At 34.5% G+C, this 22,581-nt stretch overlaps 1 protein-coding gene across 1 annotated transcript; it reads left to right on the top strand.

The window, feature by feature from the left end:
* Positions 1 to 768: 768 nt before the first annotated feature.
* Positions 769 to 21,955, top strand: LOC148306357 (UDP-glycosyltransferase UGT5-like). Its single transcript, XM_088265173.1, has 9 exons — positions 769 to 843; positions 1,987 to 2,182; positions 4,693 to 4,771; positions 5,776 to 5,965; positions 12,848 to 13,042; positions 15,231 to 15,435; positions 18,859 to 19,078; positions 20,659 to 20,878; positions 21,660 to 21,955. Exons 2-9 carry the CDS (start codon positions 2,024 to 2,026, stop codon positions 21,937 to 21,939), a joined length of 1,548 nt encoding a protein of 515 aa, XP_088121299.1. The 5' UTR covers positions 769 to 843; positions 1,987 to 2,023; the 3' UTR covers positions 21,940 to 21,955.
* Positions 21,956 to 22,581: the final 626 nt, after the last annotated feature.

Here is a 22,581-nt window from a genome sequence, read left to right as displayed (position 1 = left end):
CTTCATCTTCGATGAGATGTCAAAAAAGAAAGAAGGTGAGATAAGAAGAAGCTTTTTACTGATCAGAAACTCTTTTATTAGTAATAATTTGAAAATAACTCCTGAAATTGGAGATAATCCAGATTTTGTAAAACAAGTATTTGGACATGTTATTTCTTCAGATATTTTACTGATTTTCAAATCGATATAACTTTTTACACGAGCAACAAATTAGAAAACTTCACACAAAAAATGCAGACTAAAACGTCACATTAAACCTTTCCCTTCCGGTGCTGAAATCAAACGCGCGTCCTGGTGTTGGGAAGTCACTACACAATAAAAAAAAATAGCCATTTTAAATCGTTAAAATACGGACATTCATAGCTAATCCCCTTAATTAATTATAAATGAAGTTAAAAATTATAATAATTTAGATTTATTTGCTGAAAACATTAAAAAACCATCTATCAACGCTCACGGAACAAGCATAGGTCCACTCTAGTCCAAAGCTCAAGAGCTACTGCCCCTAGCTCTCTAGCTTACCAGAGAACATTGAGCTTTGAGCTCCTCACGCTTGCACAGTGCAAGTATGCAAGAGTGAGATGCGAATATAGTGTCGCGGTTCCCGCACACTCTTCACGCGCTTTTTTATATATTTAATTACCTACGATGTACCGGATAAATTCTGATTATTATTAATATTATTTTTTAAATCAATGCGTAAATATGCTATTATACATTATCTTATCAAGACTGACACGTGTCCGTCCGACTCCGAGATAAGGCGTAATCTGTAATTACAATAAAATAGTCCTAACAATTTTTTCTGGTGATTCAACGTTTCTCATGTAGCAAAGATAAAAGGTATTCTTTTTTATTTTCATTCATTCTCTTATCCAGCTCGTTTGTTTCATTTAACCGTTGTCTCCACCCGATGGTGCATAGGACACTGAACAGTTCAGATGCAGTTTAATCTTGATCGAGAGATGATTAAACCTTGTTTTTAGTAATTTTATCTTAGAGTGAAAAATCAGAAGTTGAATCAGCGATAATGAATCTTTATCAGACAGGAGGAATATCTAATTTAACATACTCAACCTTTAAAGGATTACATTAGACTCGTGTTGTGTTTATAATAGCCGATATAATAAATATTTTCATTTATCATTTTCTTTTGGAAAATTTGCCTTCGAAAAAAACCTTATTTTCGTAAGTTGGCATTGAATGACGTCACAAAAACGATGGAGTTATTTTAATGTTGGTGTCATTGCTAAATGTTGATGTCTATGGTCCATCCTTCCACACCCCCCCTCCCCTCATATTTGTATAACACAAATGGTTGTGTAGTGATAAACAAACAATCCGCACATAATTTTTTGACATCTCATCAAAGATGAAGAAAAACATGGAAGTCTGGGCATTTACGGGGCTGACGACCGTCATAGGCTGGTTTAAGTGATCACTTTACACACGTGTAACATTTACCAATTCTACCCGTTATTGACGACCACACTACCCAAATTCTTGGAAATTGTATAAATATGAATCAATTTTTAGAAAACTTGTTCTTGAATCACTAGAACTTAACTAGAGACATCTATTGGTGAGATATAAAGAAGCCTTTTATTAAGCAGAAACTCTTATATTAGTATGTGAGGTCCGTATCCTGGATAATAATCACACACATGAGAAACGCCAGAAAATACAATTTTCATTTTTATTATTTGAGCTTATAATTTGACCAGATAATTTATTTACAACATTTTGACACACTCAAAATGTTGAAATAATCATATTTTATTTTTCCAGTTAAGGGTGGAGTTAGGTACCTCCATCCCGGTTAAGAACCACATATGAACCAATTTTGAAACATTGTTCTTGAATCACTAGAACTTCACTAGAGACATCTATTGATAACATCAATTGTAACTGTAATTGGAGATAATCCAGATTTTGTGAACTAGTATTTGGACACACTCAAAATGATGTATTCTTTTTTCATTGTAGGGATATTTTCTGGATTGCAGGGATCACATAGCGCACGATGACGTCAATCAGAGAAATATCGTATTTAGTTGCAATTTTTTCTTCGATATATATTGCATCTGCACACAAAATTCTGCTCATAACACAACTTCCTACGAAAAGTCACTTTATTCTCGGACGTAGTATAGCCGAGACATTGAAGGAACGAGGACACGAGGTAAGTTTATATTAATCTTTATGTATTTTTTACACCATATGTGGTTTAAAAACAAGAAAATGTAAATATTAATAAGTGTTGCTTTTATTGACCATATTTGAAGTTAAAATGTAATAATTTTGTGTATGTTAGCTCTGGTAATTATCTGAAAACGAGAAAAAACGAATCGCAAGCAAGCCGCAATAGCTGGCGTAGCGGCACGACCACCGCGTAAGACGATCTGCGCACTACTGACGCAATAAACACGTTAATACACACACGTATACACTTAAAAACGTTTGTGGACTGGTGATTTTATCCCCGTTCGTTTCATATTTTTTTTATTTCCGTCGCTGCAAATGAATTACTTTATATTACAATACTTTTATGTAATACATAAAAGTATTATAATATATATATATATATATATATATATATATATATATATATATATATATATATATATAATATATATATATATATATATATATATATATATATATATATATATAATATATATATTATATATATATATATATATATATATATATATATATATTATATATATATATATATATATATATAAATATATATAATATATATATATATATATATATATATATATATATATATATATATAAATATATATATATATATATATATATATATATATATATATATATATATATATATATATATATATATATATATATATATATATATATATATATATATATATATATATATATTATATATATATATATATAATATATATATATATATATATATATATATATATATATATATATATATATGTATATATATATATATATATATATATATATATATATATATATATATATATATATATATATATATATATATATATATATATATATATTATATATATATATATATATATTTATATATATATATATATATATATATATATATATATATATAAATATATATTTATATATATATATATATATATATATATATATATATATATATATATATATATATATATATATATATATATATATATATATATATATATATATATATGTATATTATAGTATATGTATTATAATAATACAAAAATTGTGAGCTCGTATCTATTATTTTTTATATTGACATTTTATTATTTTTGGACATCTCATCAAAGATGAAGAAGAATATGGACGTCTGGACATTTACGGGGTTGAAGACCGTCACAGGCTGGTTTAAGTGATCACTTTACACACGTGTAACATTCACCAATTCTACCCATTATTGTCAACCACACTACTCAAATTCTTGGAAGTTCTATATATATATATATATATATATGAACCAATTTAGAAACCTTGTTCTTGAATCACTAGAACTTCACTAGAGACATCTATTGGTGAGATCTAAAGAAGCTTTTTACTAAGCAGAAACTCTTCTATTAGTATGTGAGGTCCGAATCCTGGATTATAATAACACACATGAGAAACGCCAGATAATCTCATTTTCATTTTTATTATTTAAGCTTGTAATTTGTATAATATATATATATATATATATATATATATATATATATATATATATATATATATATATATATATATATATATATATATATATATATATATATATATATATATATATATATATATATGTATATATATATTCAGTCATATAGGCATATAGGCAGTCATCTAGTGAAAGGATGTTTCTGCCAGTGTCGAGTATTATTTTTATTTACAAACAAAAAAATAGAAAATAATAAAACAATTAATACAAAATGTCATAGTTTAAATGCGTTTAGCTCACAAACTAACCAACTAACCTTGAAAACCCTCTTTTGTGCCATATAGAGTTCTCTTCCTTCTCTCTTCCTTCCATGTTCGCTCCCTAGGTGGAGCATATGGCCAACACGAGTCGTCTCCAAGTCACTCTGTCACGCGCCATCTCCTCGGCTTCCTCCCAGGTCAGTCCGGCGTCTCGAAGTTCCGCTGAGTATAGTCGGTGAATAGTCGTCAGCGGCCTTCCGGGCGCCGGAATCCTCGGGGTCGGAAGAAGAGACACGAGGGGTTGATGCCCTCAGGTGGCATTCTAAGGACATGTCCCAACCATGTCCACCTTCTTCTCTTCAGGACTTCCAGTATGAGGGGCTGTTGAGTTCTTCACCTCACATCGTCATTCCTGGCGAAGTCATACCACTTTATACCCAGTATTCGCCTCAGGCATCTATTTTCAAAACTTGCTAGTTTCTTGCTTTGAGCTTTGGTGAGGTGCCACGACTCACATCCGTACAGCAGCACTGTTAGGATGCAGGCGTTAAAGATACGACACTTGGTTTTTGTCGAGTAAAGCAGTGAGTCCCAGACATTGCGCATTTTATTGAATATAGCAAAAGATAGTTTTCAGTTGACGAAAATTGATGAGGCGATGGGACATAAGGATTGTTAGGAAAGGTTCCACCGTATTAGTGAATACGGATTTGGAAGATGATACTCGGCCCTTATGCTAAAATCTATGTGCGTTTTTTTCTCAATTTCTAGGTGACTTATGCCACGACATATATCTCAGAAAAACCTATATGCAGGGAAATCGAACTGCCGAAACCAACGGGCTTTGAAGGTATTACACACACACACACATATACACACACACACACACACACACACACATATATATATATATATATATATATATATATATGTGTGTGTCCGTCTCCGTAGTGTAATGGTCAGCACGCTCGGCTACCGTTCTGGAGGTCCCGGGTTCGATTCGCAAGGGGGGTAAAATAAATATTAGTGATTTTTTCACTGTCATATTTATTCAATATTACCCTGGACTGGTACCTGAAGCGGAGGGCTGATCACCTTTCCTTCATGTGTAAACGATCAAGATAACACTGCGTTTATATGACGCAGTGCCCTATGCACCATTGGGGTGCGGATAAGGGTTTTATTTCTTTATATATATATATATATATATATATATATATATATATATATATATATATATATATATATATATATATATATATATATATATATATATATATATATATATATATATATATATATATATATATATATATATATATATATATATATATATATATATATATATATATATATATATATATATATATATATATATATTTACATATATATATATTTCTCTGATAGTTATTCAACATTGCCCCGGACTGGTACCTGAAGCCAAGGGCTGATCACCCCTCCTTCATATGGTAACGATCAATATAACACTGTGTTTATAATGCAGTGCCCTATGCACCATTGGGTGCGGATGAGGGTTTGGAAAGGTTGAAGAATATTTCCTCTGCGGAGTCCGTCTCTTTGAGTGCCATATCCACTATTTTCTGGGTTGGTATTTTTTGAGTTGGAATTTTTGCGCATTTATGTTAATAATATTTGTATATAACCACTCACCGAGACTTTTATGTCTACCAGTTTCGAGACGTACCCGTCTCTTCGTCAGGACAATCACTACTACGGCATGCAAACAATACCACCCTTCACCACCATAGCACCATTTACACACTTAAAACTACACAGAATGTAAAAAAAAGTAAATTAAAAAATTGTAATTTCTGGTTTGGTGATATCTTTCAGGAGAAACGCTGATCCCTCTGGAAGCGTCGTTCAAGACGAAGGTCGAGGAGCTGCTGAGGGCGCCACTGATGGCCAAGTTACTGACTGAGATGCCACTCGAAAGTGAGCAGTTCAAAGCCCTCCTGAGCAACAAGTCCGAACAATTCGATCTGGTCATGGTGGAGTACTTCATGAACGAGGCCTTGATTGGGTAGGTGATAAGGGCGTTCTATCTTCTCTTTTTCTTTGTATTAGGTCCCCCCAAAGTTGGCGATCACTATGGTAAAGCATCGCGATCCTGCACCGTCCGGAACAACTCCTTCAGTCCATTCATCCCGGTCCAGTCGCGGATGCTGCGAAGCCACGGTGTTCGCTTTCTGCCAGCTCCTCGGCATCCTTCTATGTTCCCCATCGTGGCATTCTATCGGTCATTGTAAACCCAGGGTCTTCTTCCTCTTGGCCTCAGCCTTTTTTAAGATGGGAATTGCATTTATTATTTACTTTGCTTACTATGTATAGTACTTTTTGTCCGCCTCCGTAGTGTAATGGTCAGCATGCTCGGCTACCATTCTGGAGGTCTCGGGTTCGATTCCCAAGGGGGGTAAAATAAATATTATAAAGTGATTTTTTCACTGTAATATTTATTCAATATTACCATGGACTGGTACCTGAAGCGGAGGGCTGATCACCTTTCCTTCATGTGTAAACGATCAAGATAACACTGCGTTTATATGACACAGTGCCCTATGCACCATTGGGGTGCGGATAAGGGTTTTATATATATATATATATATATATATATGTATATATATATATATATATATAACGTGGTAATATTTTCCTTTTGAAAATTAAGTGTAAATAATATGTAAAGTGGGTGTATAATAATAAAATAAACAATGTGTTGCTTTGTAATTAAAGTTTATTCTTAATTTGTCTTTATAATAATTTTTATATCTATCTATCTATCTATCTATCTATCTATCTGATTCTGACAGTTAATTTTTCCTATCGGATCTCTTTTGTTTAATTCTGTGCGACGCATGCGGCATCTGGTGGTAGAACTGTTTTATGTAGCTTTTTGTAAGTACTTAATAAAATGTATAGGTAGGTACCTAGTTATTTTATTACATCTCCCCCCTTGGGGATGAAAATTCATAGTAAAATTTTCACTCGTCCTCCGGATCATCTTCTTGTAGTGAAGGGACTGGTATAAGTTTAGTGATATGATAAAGTTTTTTTTTATTTTTTTTCTTTCTTTCTTTTTTTTCCTTCTTTTTTTTTTTTTTTTTTCTTTCTTGTTTTTTTTTTTTCTTTCTTTTTTTCCGTTCTTTTTTCTTTCTTTCTTTTTTTGTACTTTTTTTTTCTTGACCCTTTTAAAGTAGACACAGTTTTTCTCAATCCATTTGTTTTTTTCTTTTGAATTCCTTCATTTTTATTCAGATCTCTTAAAGTATCTTCTAATATAACCAAATGTACAACTTTTAATTGTTCATCTGCATTTTTATTCGATTCTAAAACTGGATTCCGGCTTAGACAATCTACTTCTAAATTCTTCTTTCCTGGAGTATATTTTATTTCATCTTTCGTAGAAGTTTTTTCTACTTTATTTTTATTTTCATTTTTCAAGCACTGTTTCTGTGTTATTTGTATGTCTTCATTTTTATTCTGATCTTTTGAAATATCTTCTAATTTAACCAAATTTACAACTTTTAATTGTTCATCTGCATTTTCATTCGATTTTAATACTGGATTCCTGCTTAGACAATCTACTTCTAAATTCTTCTTTCCTGGAGTATATTTTATTTTATCTTTCGTAGTAGTTTTTTCTACTTTATTTTTATTTTCATTTTTCAAGCACTGTTTTTGTGTTATTTGTATGTCTTCATTTTTATTCTGATCTTTTAAAATATCTTCTAATTTAACCAAATTTACAACTTTTAATTGTTCATTTGCATTTTCCTTCGTTTCTAATACAGGATTCCTGCTCATAAAATCTGCTTCGAAATTCTTCGAAAATCCAGAAAAGTCTGGAGTATATTTTATTTTATATTTTGTAGAAATTTTTTTCACATGATTTTTATTTTTAATTTTATCACTAGTTCTTAAATTTCCATGTCTTCTTTGATTATCTTCTAATCGTTTTCTTTGATCATCTTCTGATTTTTCTCTCTCACTTCGAACATATTGTAGTAATTGTTTTAATACATCTAATGTTTCATAATCCATTTCCAATTAACAAAATTGTCGTTTTATAACGTGGTAATATTTTCCTTTTGAAAATTAAGTGTAAATAATATGTAAAGTGGGTGTATAATAATAAAATAAACAATGTGTTGCTTTGTAATTAAAGTTTATTCTTAATTTGTCTTTATAATAATTTTTATATCTATCTATCTATCTATCTATCTATCTATCTGATTCTGACAGTTAATTTTTCCTATCGGATCTCTTTTGTTTAATTCTGTGCGACGCATGCGGCATCTGGTGGTAGAACTGTTTTATGTAGGTACTTTTTGTAAGTACTTAATAAAATGTATAGGTAGGTACCTAGTTATTTTATTACATATATATATATATATATATATATATATATATATATATATATATATATATATATATATATATATATACATATATATATATATACTATGTATAAGGTTTATAGATCAGTAGCCTTAACCTTAACCGCTGACTTTATTTTCCCGTATAAATTTTTAAATAATTATGTACATTGCCCAGAGCTTTTATCACTCATCAATTTTAGAGTCCCGGGAGCACAGACCAGATACAAAAAATATTTAAAATCCCTAAAATACGCAACAAGTCCTACGAAAATTCATTTTTAAATGGAGCTTGCGATATCGCAATATATGTGCACATATCGCTCACTCCTTTCAAGAACGTCATAAATCAAAAATCGTAAATTTTCAGTTGTGCATGTTTTAGGAATTCCGAGAAAATGTACTATATCCCAGCAAAAGCGGCATGTTTTTAACTTAATATTTACCCGCTACAGGGCAGAAAGTGTTGGTTTTTGCATTTTCAAGAAAATTTGTTTAATTATTTTTTTAAATATACTAAATATTTTTCAAATTGAGAAAAAACCTTCAGGTTTTACCTCAAAAGATCTGTTGCACAGTAAAAAGTTCAATAAGTGGCTTGATATTTATTTTTAATACATTGTATTATATTTTTAAACTTCAAAAACGTTCTCCTGAAAAATCAAGTATTTTGATTTATGACGTTCTTGAAAGGAGTGAGCGATATGTGCAATGTAATGCTTAATGAAATGGACATCAAAAAGAAAATATCTTTTATTTGATAAAAACATGTCATGTAAGTTTATTATATAATAATATAATAATAATAAAACCCTTATCCGCACCCCAATGGTGCATAGGGCACTGCGTCATATATACGCAGTGTTATCTTGATCGTTTACATATGAAGGAAAGGTGATCAGCCCTCCGCTTCAGGCACCAGTCCAGGGTAGTATTGAATAAATATTACAGTGAAAAAATCACTTATATTTATTTTACCCCCCTTGGGAATCGAACCCGGGACCTCTAGAACGGTAGCCGAGCGTGCTGACCATTACACTACGGAGGCGGACTTATCCTATTATATTATATATTATATATATATATATATATATATATATATATATATATATATATATATATATATATATATATATATATATATATATATATATATATATATATATATATATATATATATATATATATATATATATATATATATATATATATACAGTGGGTGGCCATATTATTAGGGACACTTCGAATTTCCTGTAATTTTCATTATTAAACGAATTTAATGAGCAATTAATTTGGTTTTTTGAATATTTTTTTATTGATTGCGGTGCTTTATTTAGAATTTAGAAACTTTATTATCATGGATATAATAATACCAATTTATTTTTATCATAAAAAGTGATTATTCAACAATTTCGAAAAATCTTAATTTTTAGTAATAACACCCTTTGCTGCGATTACAACCTCCTAACGTCAGGGCATACTTTTTAATGCAAATTTTTGCATTGAGCCAGAGATTAGGGTTATTTTGCCATACTCTGATAAGAGTTTCTATCATTTGCCGCTTGGTGGTGATGACTTCTTTAGCAATCTCACGTTTCGTTAGTTCCCAAAGGTTTTCAATGGGGTTCATATCCAGCTAATTCCCCGGGTAAGGCAAAACACAGAGGTTTTTTTCAGCCAAGAATATGATAACACTCTTGGCTTTATGGCACAATACCGAGTCATGCATTAACACATACTCTTCATCGCCAGGGAACCATTCTTGAGCCTCGGCTGGAGTCGACTTTTCAGTACTCGCTGGTACTGGTCTTGCCTCATGGTCCCTTCCATGATAAAGAGGTATCCCATACCCTTAAATGAGATTACGGACCACAACATTATGCTAACAGGGTGTTTTTAACTATCTCCGCAAGACAGTCTGGGTGGAATTTTTCTCCTGGGCGACGTCGGAAAAATGAAGTTTTTCCCACCAAAATTTTAAATGTTGACTCGTCCAAGAACCAGACCTGTAATGTATTACCATAATTGCAAAAATACATATATTTTTTATCTTCTTAATTTTTTATACGAATACAAGCCATAAATATTCGAATCCAGTCACAGTTACATTCCGGTGTTCTTTGGCCCATAGGAGTCGTTTTTTCTTCATGCCTCAGTCAGGCGTAGTTTTTTGGTTGGACGTCGACCCATTAGATTTACTTCAACTTACCGTCTCTGAACTGTCCTTTTGGATACGTTGATTCCTTCATCGTTTATCAACAGAAATCAACAACAATTAGACAATCAACATACTTTTTACGATTTTGGAAATAGATGTCCCTGATTTTATTGGCACCACGCGGAGTTGTGATGCTTTTTCTGCCTTTTTTTCTGACGCGGGCTGATTCTAGACGCAGGTTTTTATCAATTTTTCTTTTTATCCGATGGATTCCTGACTTCGAAACATCTGTTATTGCTGCTATTTTTCTCTGAAAATATGTGGAAAGAAGTAGTAAGGTTATAACTTCCCTACATTTTCTCGGAGAGATGTTTGAAGACTTGCCCATACATAAATTGAGAATATTATGGTTCAGTTCAAACTAAATTGAATTTTATTTAAAAATTAATTGAAATTAACGTATTGAATTATCGAAACTAATAAATTATTAAACAACACTTACGTTTTTATGGTCTTGAACTCAAAAAACTTACACAAAAATGGTTTTAAAAAATATTAACTGAGCTCACACCAATATCATTTTTCTCTAATCAACATCCAAATGAAAAAAAACTTACTTTTTTGGTATTCCACAGTATTGATACATCTTCAAAACAATAATTATGATACCAGCAACAAAAATACATAAGAAAAAATAATTATAACTAATTAATTTGACCAAAAAATCATTTAAACTTGAAAATTACCTAAAAGTACAAGTGTCCCTAATAATTTGGCCACCCACTGTATATATATATATATATATATATATATATATATATATATATATATATATATATATATATATATATATATATATATATATATATATATATATATATATATATATATATATATATATATATTTATATATATATATATATATATATATATATATATATATATATATATATATATATATATATATATATATATATATATATATATATATATATATATATATATATATATATATATATATATATATATATATATATATATATATATATATATATATATATATATATATATATATATATATATATATATATATATATATTACTATCTTATATCCATGTAGTTATACTTTTATGTACATGACAGTATATTTTTATTATAGACTACTTAAGTGAAAACCTCTATTTGGATTTTTTATTAAATTTTATTATACTATGTTTTTTTTGTTAAATATTCTGTTGGTTTTCCAAAAAATTAATTAATTTTTGTTTCTTCTAACTAAATGAAGATTTTTTGTTTGAATCTGTGTTGGGAACAAGAGGGATAATCTAGTGTGGGCCAATCGGGAACTTGTCAGCATTTGCTCATTGGTGGGAGGAAACCATGTAGAACTCCTCAGGAGAAGCCGCTCGCAAAGACTGCTGACTGTCCTCAACAGGCCTTCCGTTCCACTAGAAGAGGGTTCGGCAATTTATGTCTTAGCTTGGTTTATGGTAGCAATGTCATTCACTAGTTTTATCATGTATGATACTACTTCTCCTTAGGAGAAAGCGTACTGTTGACAGTCATCAGCAGACCTTCCGTTCCACTAGAAGAGGGTTCGGCATTTTGTGTCTTAGCTTGGTTTATGTTAGCAATGTTTTTGTCACTAGTTTTATCATGTATGATACTACTTCTCCTTAGGAGAAAGCGTACTGTTGACAGTCATCAGCAGACCTTCCGTTCCACTAGAAGAGGGTTCGGCAGTTTATGTCTTAGCTTGGTTTATGGTAGCAATGTCCTTCACTAGTTTTATCATGTATGATACTACTTCTCCTTAGGAGAAAGCGTACTGTTGACAGTCATCAGCAGACCTTCCGTTCCACTAGAAGAGGGTTCGGCAATTTATGTCTTAGCTTGGTTTATGGTAGCAATGTCCTTCACTAGTTTTATCATGTATGATACTACTTCTCGTGAAAGTTCCTTATGAACCATCACGGATCCAATATCGGATAGGTCCTTGCCCAGGCTCCTGCAACGAGCCTCCAGCTGTTATCTTTAAGGAGTATTTCTTCACTGGCTGATAAATTGCTGGGCTTGGTATTACCATACATTTTGATCTCTAAACGACTAGTACACGTTTTTAAAAGCTATGGCAAATCAAGATCATTCGCAAGGATCTGCCAGACGATTTTGCCCGTCACAATTGAATGTGAATTCACCAATGTGAATGTGTTTGTAGTATGTTGTAAATAATATTAACATTGTGAACAAAAGTGAAGGGAAAATTAAAACACCACTGTTTTGGTATGGTGAAGACCTAGACTTCTTCAGATATTCTTCTTCATCTATGTTGAGATGTCAAAAAATAAAATGATAATGTTTCTTTTTGCAGTCTCGGAGTAAAGTACAACTGTCCTGTGATTCTGATGTCGTCCGTGACCCTCTTCCATGGGCTCGCTCAGCTAACTGGGAATCCCACCTCTCCCCACGTGGTTCCCAACGTGTTCCTGAGCTTCTCAGCTAACATGAACCTGTGGCAACGGGCCGTCAACGTGGCGACATGGCTGCTCCAGGAGGCACAGGACAGGTAGGACCCAATGGTGACAAATACAGAGTCGTTGGAGAGGAGATGAATGTAGATCAGGATGTAATACAGCGAAGGTAGGTGACAGGTGGGAATGTATCATGGCAAAATGTATGTTTTTTTACAACATTGTATATCCAAATACTTGTTCACAAAATCTGGATTATCTCCAATTACAGGAGTTATTTTCATATTATTTTTTGACATCTCATCAAAGATGAAGAAGAATATGGAAGTCTGGGTATTTGCGGGGCTGACGAATATAAGAGTTTCTGCTTAATAAAAAGCTTCTTTACATCTCACCAATAGATGTCCATAGTGAAGTTCTAGTGATTCAAGAACAAGGATTCAAAATTGGTTCATATATATGATTCAGAGCATCCAAGAATTTGAGTAGTGTGGTTGTCAATAATGGGTAGAATTGGTGAATGTTACACGTGTGTAAAGTGATCACTTAAACCAGCCTATGACGGTCGTCAGCCCCGTAAATGCCCAGACTTCCATATTCTTCTTCATCTTTGATGAAATGTCAAAAATAATATTAAAATAACTCCTGTAATTAGAGATGATCCAGATTTTGTGAACAAGTATTTGGACACACTCAAAATGTTGTAAATACAGAGTCTTGGAGAGGAGATGAATGTAGATTTAATACTGGATACAGCAAAGGTATGACAGGTGGGAATGTATCATAGCAAAATATATGTTTTTTTTGTATTTATTTAAACTTCATGTACACAAAAGAAAATGGCGGGCTTATTGCTAAAAAGATATTTCTTCCAACTGACCAAAAACAGACTAGTGATATTGGTCAAAACGGTTGATACCATATATAGCTGTTTACATTTAGAGGTTTTTTTATAAAAATGGCAATTGTTTTTATTTCTTACATTACTTATTATGTACAAGGTTTATAGATCATTAAGCGGATTTTTGTTTCTTCTAACTAAATAAATATGTTTTTATCTAAATCTGTGTTGGGAACAGGAGGGATAATCTAGTGTGGGCCAATCAGGAACTTGTCAGCATTTGCTCATTGCTGGAAGGAAACCACGTACAGCTCCTTAGGAGAAAGCATATTGTTGACAGTCATCAGCAGACCTTCCGTTCCACTAGAAGAGGGTTCGGCATTTTGTGTCCTAGCTCGTGGAATCGAGTAGATAGTACTTGAACATTAAAAAATAACATAAATTACAAATTGATGATAATAAAGGCTTTTGTTTGGAGTGTTTTGTTGTATGGGTGTGAAACCTGGACCATCCAAAAGTACGAAAAAGACCGGCTTGAAGCATTTCAGATGTGGGTTTGGAGGAAGATGACCAAAACATCATGGGTCGTAAGGAAGTCCAAGGAAAAGGTGTTGCAGGACGTAAAAGAAAGAAGAGAGCTTATAAATGATATTTTGAAGAGGAAGGCCAAGCTAATAGGGCACTCAATTAGACATAGCACCTTTCTTAGCAACATCTTCGAAGGAAGAATCTTGGGAAAACGAACAAGAGGCCGCCCAAGAACTTCATACTTCCAGGATTTGAAGCGGCTCATGGACGTCTCCTCCTATTCGCAGCTCAAGAGGATGGCGACTGACAGAGACAAGTGGCTGACACAACAAGGCGCTGCCTTTAGAAGTTGATGATGATGATGATGATAATAAGGAAGGCAAAGGAAGAAGGGAGTTTAGGGAAGGAGGTAGAGGGAGGGGGTTTGATGGACAGTTAGGGTACTAATGATAGATAGTAATGTCTCAGACGCTTCTTAAAAGTTATTAGAGAAGGTGCATTTTTTACAAGGAGAGGTAATTCATTCCATAGTCGCGTGTAGTGACTTTTGAAACAGGGCATGCGGTCATGGGAAGGAAAAAAAATATATATTTATAATTTTTGAAAAAATAAATATATTTTTCGTCCGCCTCCGTAGTGTAATGGTCAGCACGCTCGGCTACCCTTCTGGAGGTCCCGGGTTCGATTCCCATGGGGGGTAAAAATAAATATAAGTGATTTTTTTCACTGTAATATTTATTCAATATTACCATGGACTGGTACCTGAAGCGGAGGGCTGATCACCTTTCCTTCATAAGTAAAACGATCATGATAACACTGCGTTTATAAGACACAGTGCCCTATTCACCATTGGGGTGCGGATAAGGGTTTTATTATTTATTATTAATTTTTAAAACCGTTTTATTATATTACAGCCTCTACTTCACACCAAACCAAAAAGAAATCTACAAGAAGTATTTCCCTGACGAAGAGAGACGAGTGCCGTACGAAGAGCTGAGGAGGGTGGTCGGTTTGACGTTCATCAACAGTCACCCATCCACGAGTGTCGTCAGACCTTTGCTGCCAAATGTAGTGGAGATTGGAGGATATCACTTGGGGCAACCAGCTCCGCTACCTCAGGTAACTGATCTTGCCTTGTCGACCCTAATACTATAGACTAGGCCTGGCCTAATCTATAGTATTAGGATCGATGACTTAAATTTTTCCCAAGGGCCGCATAAAGACATTAGAATTTTTTATAATAATAAATTACATTTATTGATTCTTGCACGCATTCCACCTTGCTAGTAAAAAATTCTAGCTAACTAACTAACCATCACGCCGCTTCCCCGCAGGGGTAGGCAGAGAGAATCGAACGCCACACCACTCTGTCTTTGCAAACATTCTTTGCCTCTTCTACATTCATGCATCTCCTCATACATACCCGACGATTATTACGACTCCTGACCCGGCCGCTTTCGAGTATTTGACATACCTGATTGTGCCAAGTTTTCCTCGGTCGTCCTCTGCTTCTTTTTCCGACTACATTCGCCCCATAAATTTGTTTAACCGTTCTTTCTTCACTCATACGCTCCACATGTCCAAACCATCTCAACACACCTTTCTTAATTTTATCGATAATGCTTATCTCAGCCTTACATTCTTTCCTTATTTCATCATTCGAACATCTATCAAACATCGTTTTGCCACACATTCGTCTGATGGATCGCATTTCGACTGCATTCAGTCTGCTTTCATCCTTCTTTTGCCAACTCCATGCTTCGCTTCCATACATAAGGGTTGGAACCAGAAATCCATTGTGTACTGCCAGTTTAGCTTCCGCTGATAGATTTTTATTTGCTTAAACTGATTTTAGTGCACCATTCACTCTTTCCCAGCATTCACAAAAATTCAATGCGGCTATATCCGCTACAAAAACCAAGAGCATGTTGTTTTCTCGGATCCCAGTGGGATGTAGCGTGACTGTGGATGGCGTCTCGGTTGAGCAGGTGTAAAAGTTTAAATACCTGGCTGTGGACCTGTGTGGTCAAACGGATCTGCGATGCGAAGTGATGGGGCAAGTGAACAAAGCTGCAGCCATCTCGGTATGCCTGAAAAATGCTATATGGAAAAACCCTGAGATGAAGATCGGCAGCAAAATCAAGATCTTATTTATTTATTAACTCGGTTTTAATTTATGTATTAATTTTAAATCAAACACATATTTTTTGAGTCTACTAAGTTGTATTTTATTAACAAAAAACACATAAAAAATATGGCCATGTCAATAAATTCTTCCTTTCCCAGAAAATAAATATAAGGGTACATACCTACATCCCCCATTAGCTACTGTTGTCTCCCATAAATTATTGCTGCACGTGTTAAAACTGTCACTTAGAATTGTATAGCTACATAAGGACCGTAGTCCATTTGATCTTCACATTCGTTTGATAATGCCCTAACAAGGCGAAACAATTGTCACAATATAATTTTTTATGTGTTTTTTGTTAATAAAATACAACTTAGTAGACTCAAAAAAATCTGTGTTTGATTTAAAATTAATACATAAAATCAAGATCTATAAAACTTGTGTCCGACCCATCATAACGTATGGAATCCAAAGCAGAGCGGACACCGCTGCCACAAAAAACGCGCTTAGAGTGTCAGAAATGAAGACTCTGAGAAGCATAACAGGCAAGAGTCTTCGAGATAGAATCAGGAATGCCAGGATCAGGGAAATATGCGAGATCGAAGATATCGTTAGGTGGGGAAGGCAACGAAGGAGACAATGGTATGCGCGTGTGAGGAGAATGGAACCATCCAGACTCCCCCGCATCGCACTGTACGGCCAACCCATACAGTGCGATGGGGGGGAGGGGAAAGAGATGGGTCGATAGCTGGGAATCGACGTCGCAGGAGGCTGATCCCTCCTTAAAACAGGCCGCAAGGCCTATAATAAGAAGAAGAAGAAGATTTTTTATAAGTACATATTATAAATAATTTGAATGCGGAGGTAATAAAGTACAATCATGGTCATTGCGAAGAAAGAAAACATAACTACGAACAGAAGTGAGTAGAAAATACACATTGAAACAACAAAAATGTATTGGTAAAGTAAGAAACGCCCGCCTCCGTAGTGTAATGGTCAGCACGCTCGGCTACCGTTCTGTAGGTCCCGGGTTCGATTCCCAGGGGGGGTCAAATAAATATAAGTGATTTTTTCACTGTAATATTTATTCAATATTACCCTGGTCTGGTACCTGAAGCGGAGGGCTGATCACCTTTCCTTCATGTGTAAACGATCAGTTAACACTGTGTTTATATGAAGCAGTGCCCTATGCACCATTGGGGTGCGGATAAGGGTTTAAAAAAAAACAAAAACAAAACAGTATAAGTGATTTTTTCACAATAATATTTATTCAATATTACCCTGGTCTGGTACCTGAAGCGGAGGGCTGATCACCTTTCCTTCATGTGTAAACGATCAAGATAACACTGCATTTATATGAAGCAGTGCCCTATGCACCATTGGAATGCGGATAAGGGTTTTATTATTATTATTATTAAAGTAACAAACACTTTGAAAATTTTTAACAGTCAATATTTTTAATTAGGACACATAGATCAAACGATATTCACATTTTATTTTATTAAAAATCAATTTATAAATGACCACTCAGTTTGAGATTTGAGTTTCTCTTCGCATACCTAATTTTTCTAATTCTATTTCAATACAACATTTTGAGTGTGTCCAAATACTTGTTCACAAAATCTGGATTATCTCCAATTACAGGAGTTATTTTCATATTATTTTTTGACATCTCATCAAAGATGAAGAAGAACATGGAAGTCTGGGCATTTACGGGGCTTACGACCGTCATAGGCTGGTTTAAGTGATTACTTTACACACGTGTAACATTCACCAATTCTGCCCATTATTGACAACCACACTACTCAAATTCTTGGAAGTTCTATATATATGAACCAATTTAGAAACCTTGTTCATGAATCACTAGAACTTCACTAGAGACTTCTATTGGTGAGATGTAAAGAAGCTTTTTATTAAGCAGAATCTCATCTATTTCAATACTTGAAGTTGCACACTTTCACTGGTTTTTGAGATTTTTTGAGATTGCGTTAAATTGGCAATGCTGAGGAGCATGCGAACAGATATTGTTCACTGTTTTTATAACACCATGCATGACTTGGCTCATAGATAATACTTGAGGGCATACATTTTGTTGATGCATCAAACCGTGTATCACAAATATATCACTGGTTTAAAAATATATTCCTCGTGCATGGCCGCGGGCCGCACGTAAGGGCGTCGCAGGTTGGCCACCCGTGCCATATCTATATACCTGAAACGGAGGGCTGATCACCTTTCCTTTATGTGTTAACGATCAAGATAACACTGCGTCTATATGATGCAGTGCCCTATGCACCACTGGGGTGCGGATAAGGGTGTGAATAAATAACTAAATATGAAACCATGAAACGCGTACTATTTTCACTGTCAAGAAGGCACATCTTTTTTTAACCCTCGTTTGATATTTGATGCAGGATTTACAAGAAATTCTCGACGGCTCTCAACATGGAGTCGTCTACTTCAGCATGGGCAGTTACATGAAGAGTTCCCGATTTTCCCCTTCGATGAGGAAAGACGTTTTGAACGCCTTGGCCAAGTTGAACCAGACGGTTCTCTGGAAGTTCGAAGCCGATCTTCCGGGGAAACCAGACAACGTCATCATCAGGAGCTGGATGCCCCAAACAAGTATTCTAGGTAATAATAATATTAACAATCCCTTCCCGGTGTTGTGTACCTTGTACACATTGCTTCTAATAACCATAATATCTCTATACAAGATATACTTTCAAGAACGTCATATATCAAAAAACTTGATTTTTCAGGAAAACGTTTTTAAAGTTTAAAAATATAATACAATGTATGAAAAATAAATATCAAGCCACTTACTGAACTTTTTACTGTGCAAAAGATCTTTTTAGATAAAACCTAAAGGTTTTTTCTCCATTTGAAAAATATTTAAAAAAATAATTAAACAATACATTTTCTTCCAAATGCAAAAACAACACTTTCTGCCCTGTAGCGGGTAAATATTAAGTTAAAAATATGCCACTTTTGCTAGGATATAGTACATTTTCTTGGCATTCCGAAAACGTGCACAACTGAAAATTGACGATTTTTGATTTATGACGTTCTTGAAAGGAGTGAGCGATATGATAAATACAAGGCTAATATTTTAGGTATTCCTCCATAACATATTAACGCATTCATTCAAAAAATAAAATTATTAATAATCAGAATTTATCGGGTACATCCGAGGTATTTTGTGAATATCGGAAACAAATTTGCGTGTAAACAGCGCGCGAAGAGTGTGCGGTAACCGCGACACTATATTTGCAGCTCACTCTTGCATACTTGAACTGTGCAAGCGTGAGGAGCTCATAGCTCAATATTCTCTGGCTAGCTAGCGGGTAAGCGCCAGTGATGTTTCTGCGTGTGGCGTGCTTTATAAGTATACGAGCATGTCATAACGTGTTTACTCCGCCATTAGTGAGCAGATCGTCTTACGCGGCGGTTGTGTCGCTACGCTAGCTATTGCGATGTGTTTAAAGAAAATATTTTTCTGAAAATTACAGAATTGTTACAATTCAAATTCAACTATGGTTAATAAAAAACAAAATTTAAGAATAAAATCATTTTTCCAGTTTTTAAATCACATTTTCGTATGGTGTATAAAATACCTGTGCAGGCGGAAGATTTTAGCGCCATGAAGGAAGGGTTAAACTAACTAACTAACCATCACGCCGCTTCCCCACAGGGGTAGGCAGAGAGAATAGAACGCCACACCACTATGTCTTTGCAAACATTCTTTGCCTCTTCCACGTTCATGCATCTCCTCATACATACCCGCCGATTATAACGACTCCTAACCTGACCACTTTCAAGTATGGCAAGGAAGGGTTAATGTACTTCAAATATTGTATCCAGACTTACATTGAAAGCTGTCCCACCGCATGCCCAGATCTGATACAGAATCATCTAGGCTTCCTGACAGTTCTGCTCTTGATAAGCAATTTTTTGTTTTGAACTAAGTCGCGAAATTGATTGAAAATGTGAAACAAAATAAAATTGTATCCCGATTTTACTGTGAATTTACATTTAAAAGCTTTCAATATACCTGTCACTGCCAATCTAAATAAATACAAGATTGTAAGTCCATCACCAAATTTTCTAGAAGTACCCCGGTGTAGGCAGTGAAAGGGATTAGCGTTTAGTTCAATTAGTCAGCTAAATAGCTTATCCAGACTTACAGTAATAGATACGAGACTTCCTTCTAGGGCACGAGAAGGTGAAGCTGTTCATATCCCACGGAGGCCTGTTGAGCTGCACCGAGGCCGCGGCCGCTGGAGTGCCCATCCTGGCCATACCCATCTTCGGGGATCAGGCGCACAACGCCGCGACCCTCAGCCAGCGAGGGAACGGGCTGACTCTTGCGTTCGGCAACATCACCGACGCGTCGCTCTCATGGGCTCTCCGAGAGATGCTGGACAACCCAAAGTGAGAAAGGATGCTAGCAACACCCATTTGGGATATTTTTACTTTTTAAATTGATTTCTTCTTTTCTAGATCCCAAGGATCTTGATTCCCAACTGTCTTTCCACCTTTTTGGAGGTCTGCATCCTTCAGGGATTCCTTGAAGGGCGATACGTGGAAGTCAGTTATGCCATCTGACATCTGACATTCTGTTTACATGATCATTCCAGTATCGCCTGCGTTGTCGTCCCCACCTCATGTTATCCTCAGTCTTAGACATGCTCCGGATGCCGGTATTCCTTACTCGGTCTCGCAATGTGTTTCCGGTTATGGATCGGAGAGTCTTATTTTATATATTTAATATAATTACATTTTTTATACAACTTCGTACAATTTCTATACATTTCTACATATCATATCTTATAATTTTAATTGCGCTGTAAATGGCCCGTAAATGACCAGACTTCATATTCTTCATCTATGTTGAGATATAAAAAAATAATTTATAAATAATTCCCAGTCGGAGACAATCCAGATTTGTGAACAAGTATTTGGACACACTCAAAATGCTGTAAATAAATTAACTGGTCAAGTTATAAGCTAAAACAATAAAAATGAAAAGGATATTTTCTAGCGTTTCTCTTGTATGTGATTATAATCCAGGATTCGGATCGCGCGTACAAATAAAAGAGTTTCTGTTCAATAAAAAAGCTTTTTTCATCGGTTAGTCAATAGATGTCTCTAGTAAAATTCTAGTAATTCAAGCAGTATGTTTCCAAATAAAATTAAATGTTAATTTTTACAGGTATATGAATGCGGCTAAAGCAGTTAAGGAACAATTTCACGACCGTCCGATGAGTCCGAGAGACCTGCTGATATATTACACGGAATACGTTATCAGAATGGGGCCAAGCGATCACACGTCATCGCCCCAACATTCCCTATTTTCATCGCTGTTGCTGGATGTTGCTCTTATCCTGTTACTTCCAACATTCGCTGTCATTACTTTAATATTTGTCCTTTGCAAAAAGGTGTGCTTTAAAAGCAGAAGTATAAAAGCAAACGAATCTAAGAAAACTAATTAAATGAACTTTCCGCATATGAAGGTTGTAATTTATTTTTTTTACCTTGAAGTAGCATTTATTATTCTTGTTACTGCGGTATCCGCTGTACTGGTCGGGGTTGTGGAGGCGTCTGTGTGCCGCCCAAAGTCGGGTCGCAATCGGATCTAGCTGACGAACTGACTAACTACTAATCCCTTTCACTATCTACACCGGGGCATTTCTAGAAAATTTGGTGGTGGTTTTACAGACTTGTATTTGTTTAGATTGGCAGTGACAGGGATATTGAAAGTTTTTAAATGTAACTTCACAATAAAATCGCGATACAATTTTGTTTCATATTTTCTATAAATTTCGCAACTTAGTTGCTTTGCAACAGGTCTGCCAGGAAGTCTAGATGCTACTGTATCAGGTCTGGGAATGCGGTGGGACAGCTCTCAATGTACCTCGCTTATTATTATAGAGAAGGTCTGTCAGGAAGCCTAGATGCTTCTGTTCTGTATCAGGTCTGGGAATGCGGTGGGACAGCTCTCAATGTACCTAGTATCTCGCTTATTATTATAGAGAAGGTCTGTCAGGAAGCCTAGATGCTTCTGCATCAGGTCTGGGAATGCGGTGGGACAGCTCTCAATGTACCTAGTATCTCGCTTATTATTATAGAGAAGG

Source organism: Brachycentrus maculatus, unplaced genomic scaffold, assembly GCF_059751285.1.
Source record: "Brachycentrus maculatus isolate JH-2025_06_01 unplaced genomic scaffold, ASM5975128v1 h1tg000243l, whole genome shotgun sequence".
Lineage (NCBI taxonomy): Eukaryota > Metazoa > Arthropoda > Insecta > Trichoptera > Brachycentridae > Brachycentrus > Brachycentrus maculatus.
Note: the sequence above shows the minus strand (reverse complement) of the source record. Positions and strands in the feature narration are given on the sequence as shown.

Excerpts from the sequence above, each read along its gene's own strand:
- LOC148306357 (XM_088265173.1), top strand. The coding sequence starts at position 2,024 with ATGACGTCAATCAGAGAAATATCGTATTTAGTTGCAATTTTTTCTTCG. Across the intron at positions 13,043-15,230 it reads CTCCAGGAGGCACAGGACAG|CCTCTACTTCACACCAAACC; the intron begins GTAGGACCCAAT and ends ATTATATTACAG. Across the intron at positions 15,436-18,858 it reads AACCAGCTCCGCTACCTCAG|GATTTACAAGAAATTCTCGA; the intron begins GTAACTGATCTT and ends TATTTGATGCAG.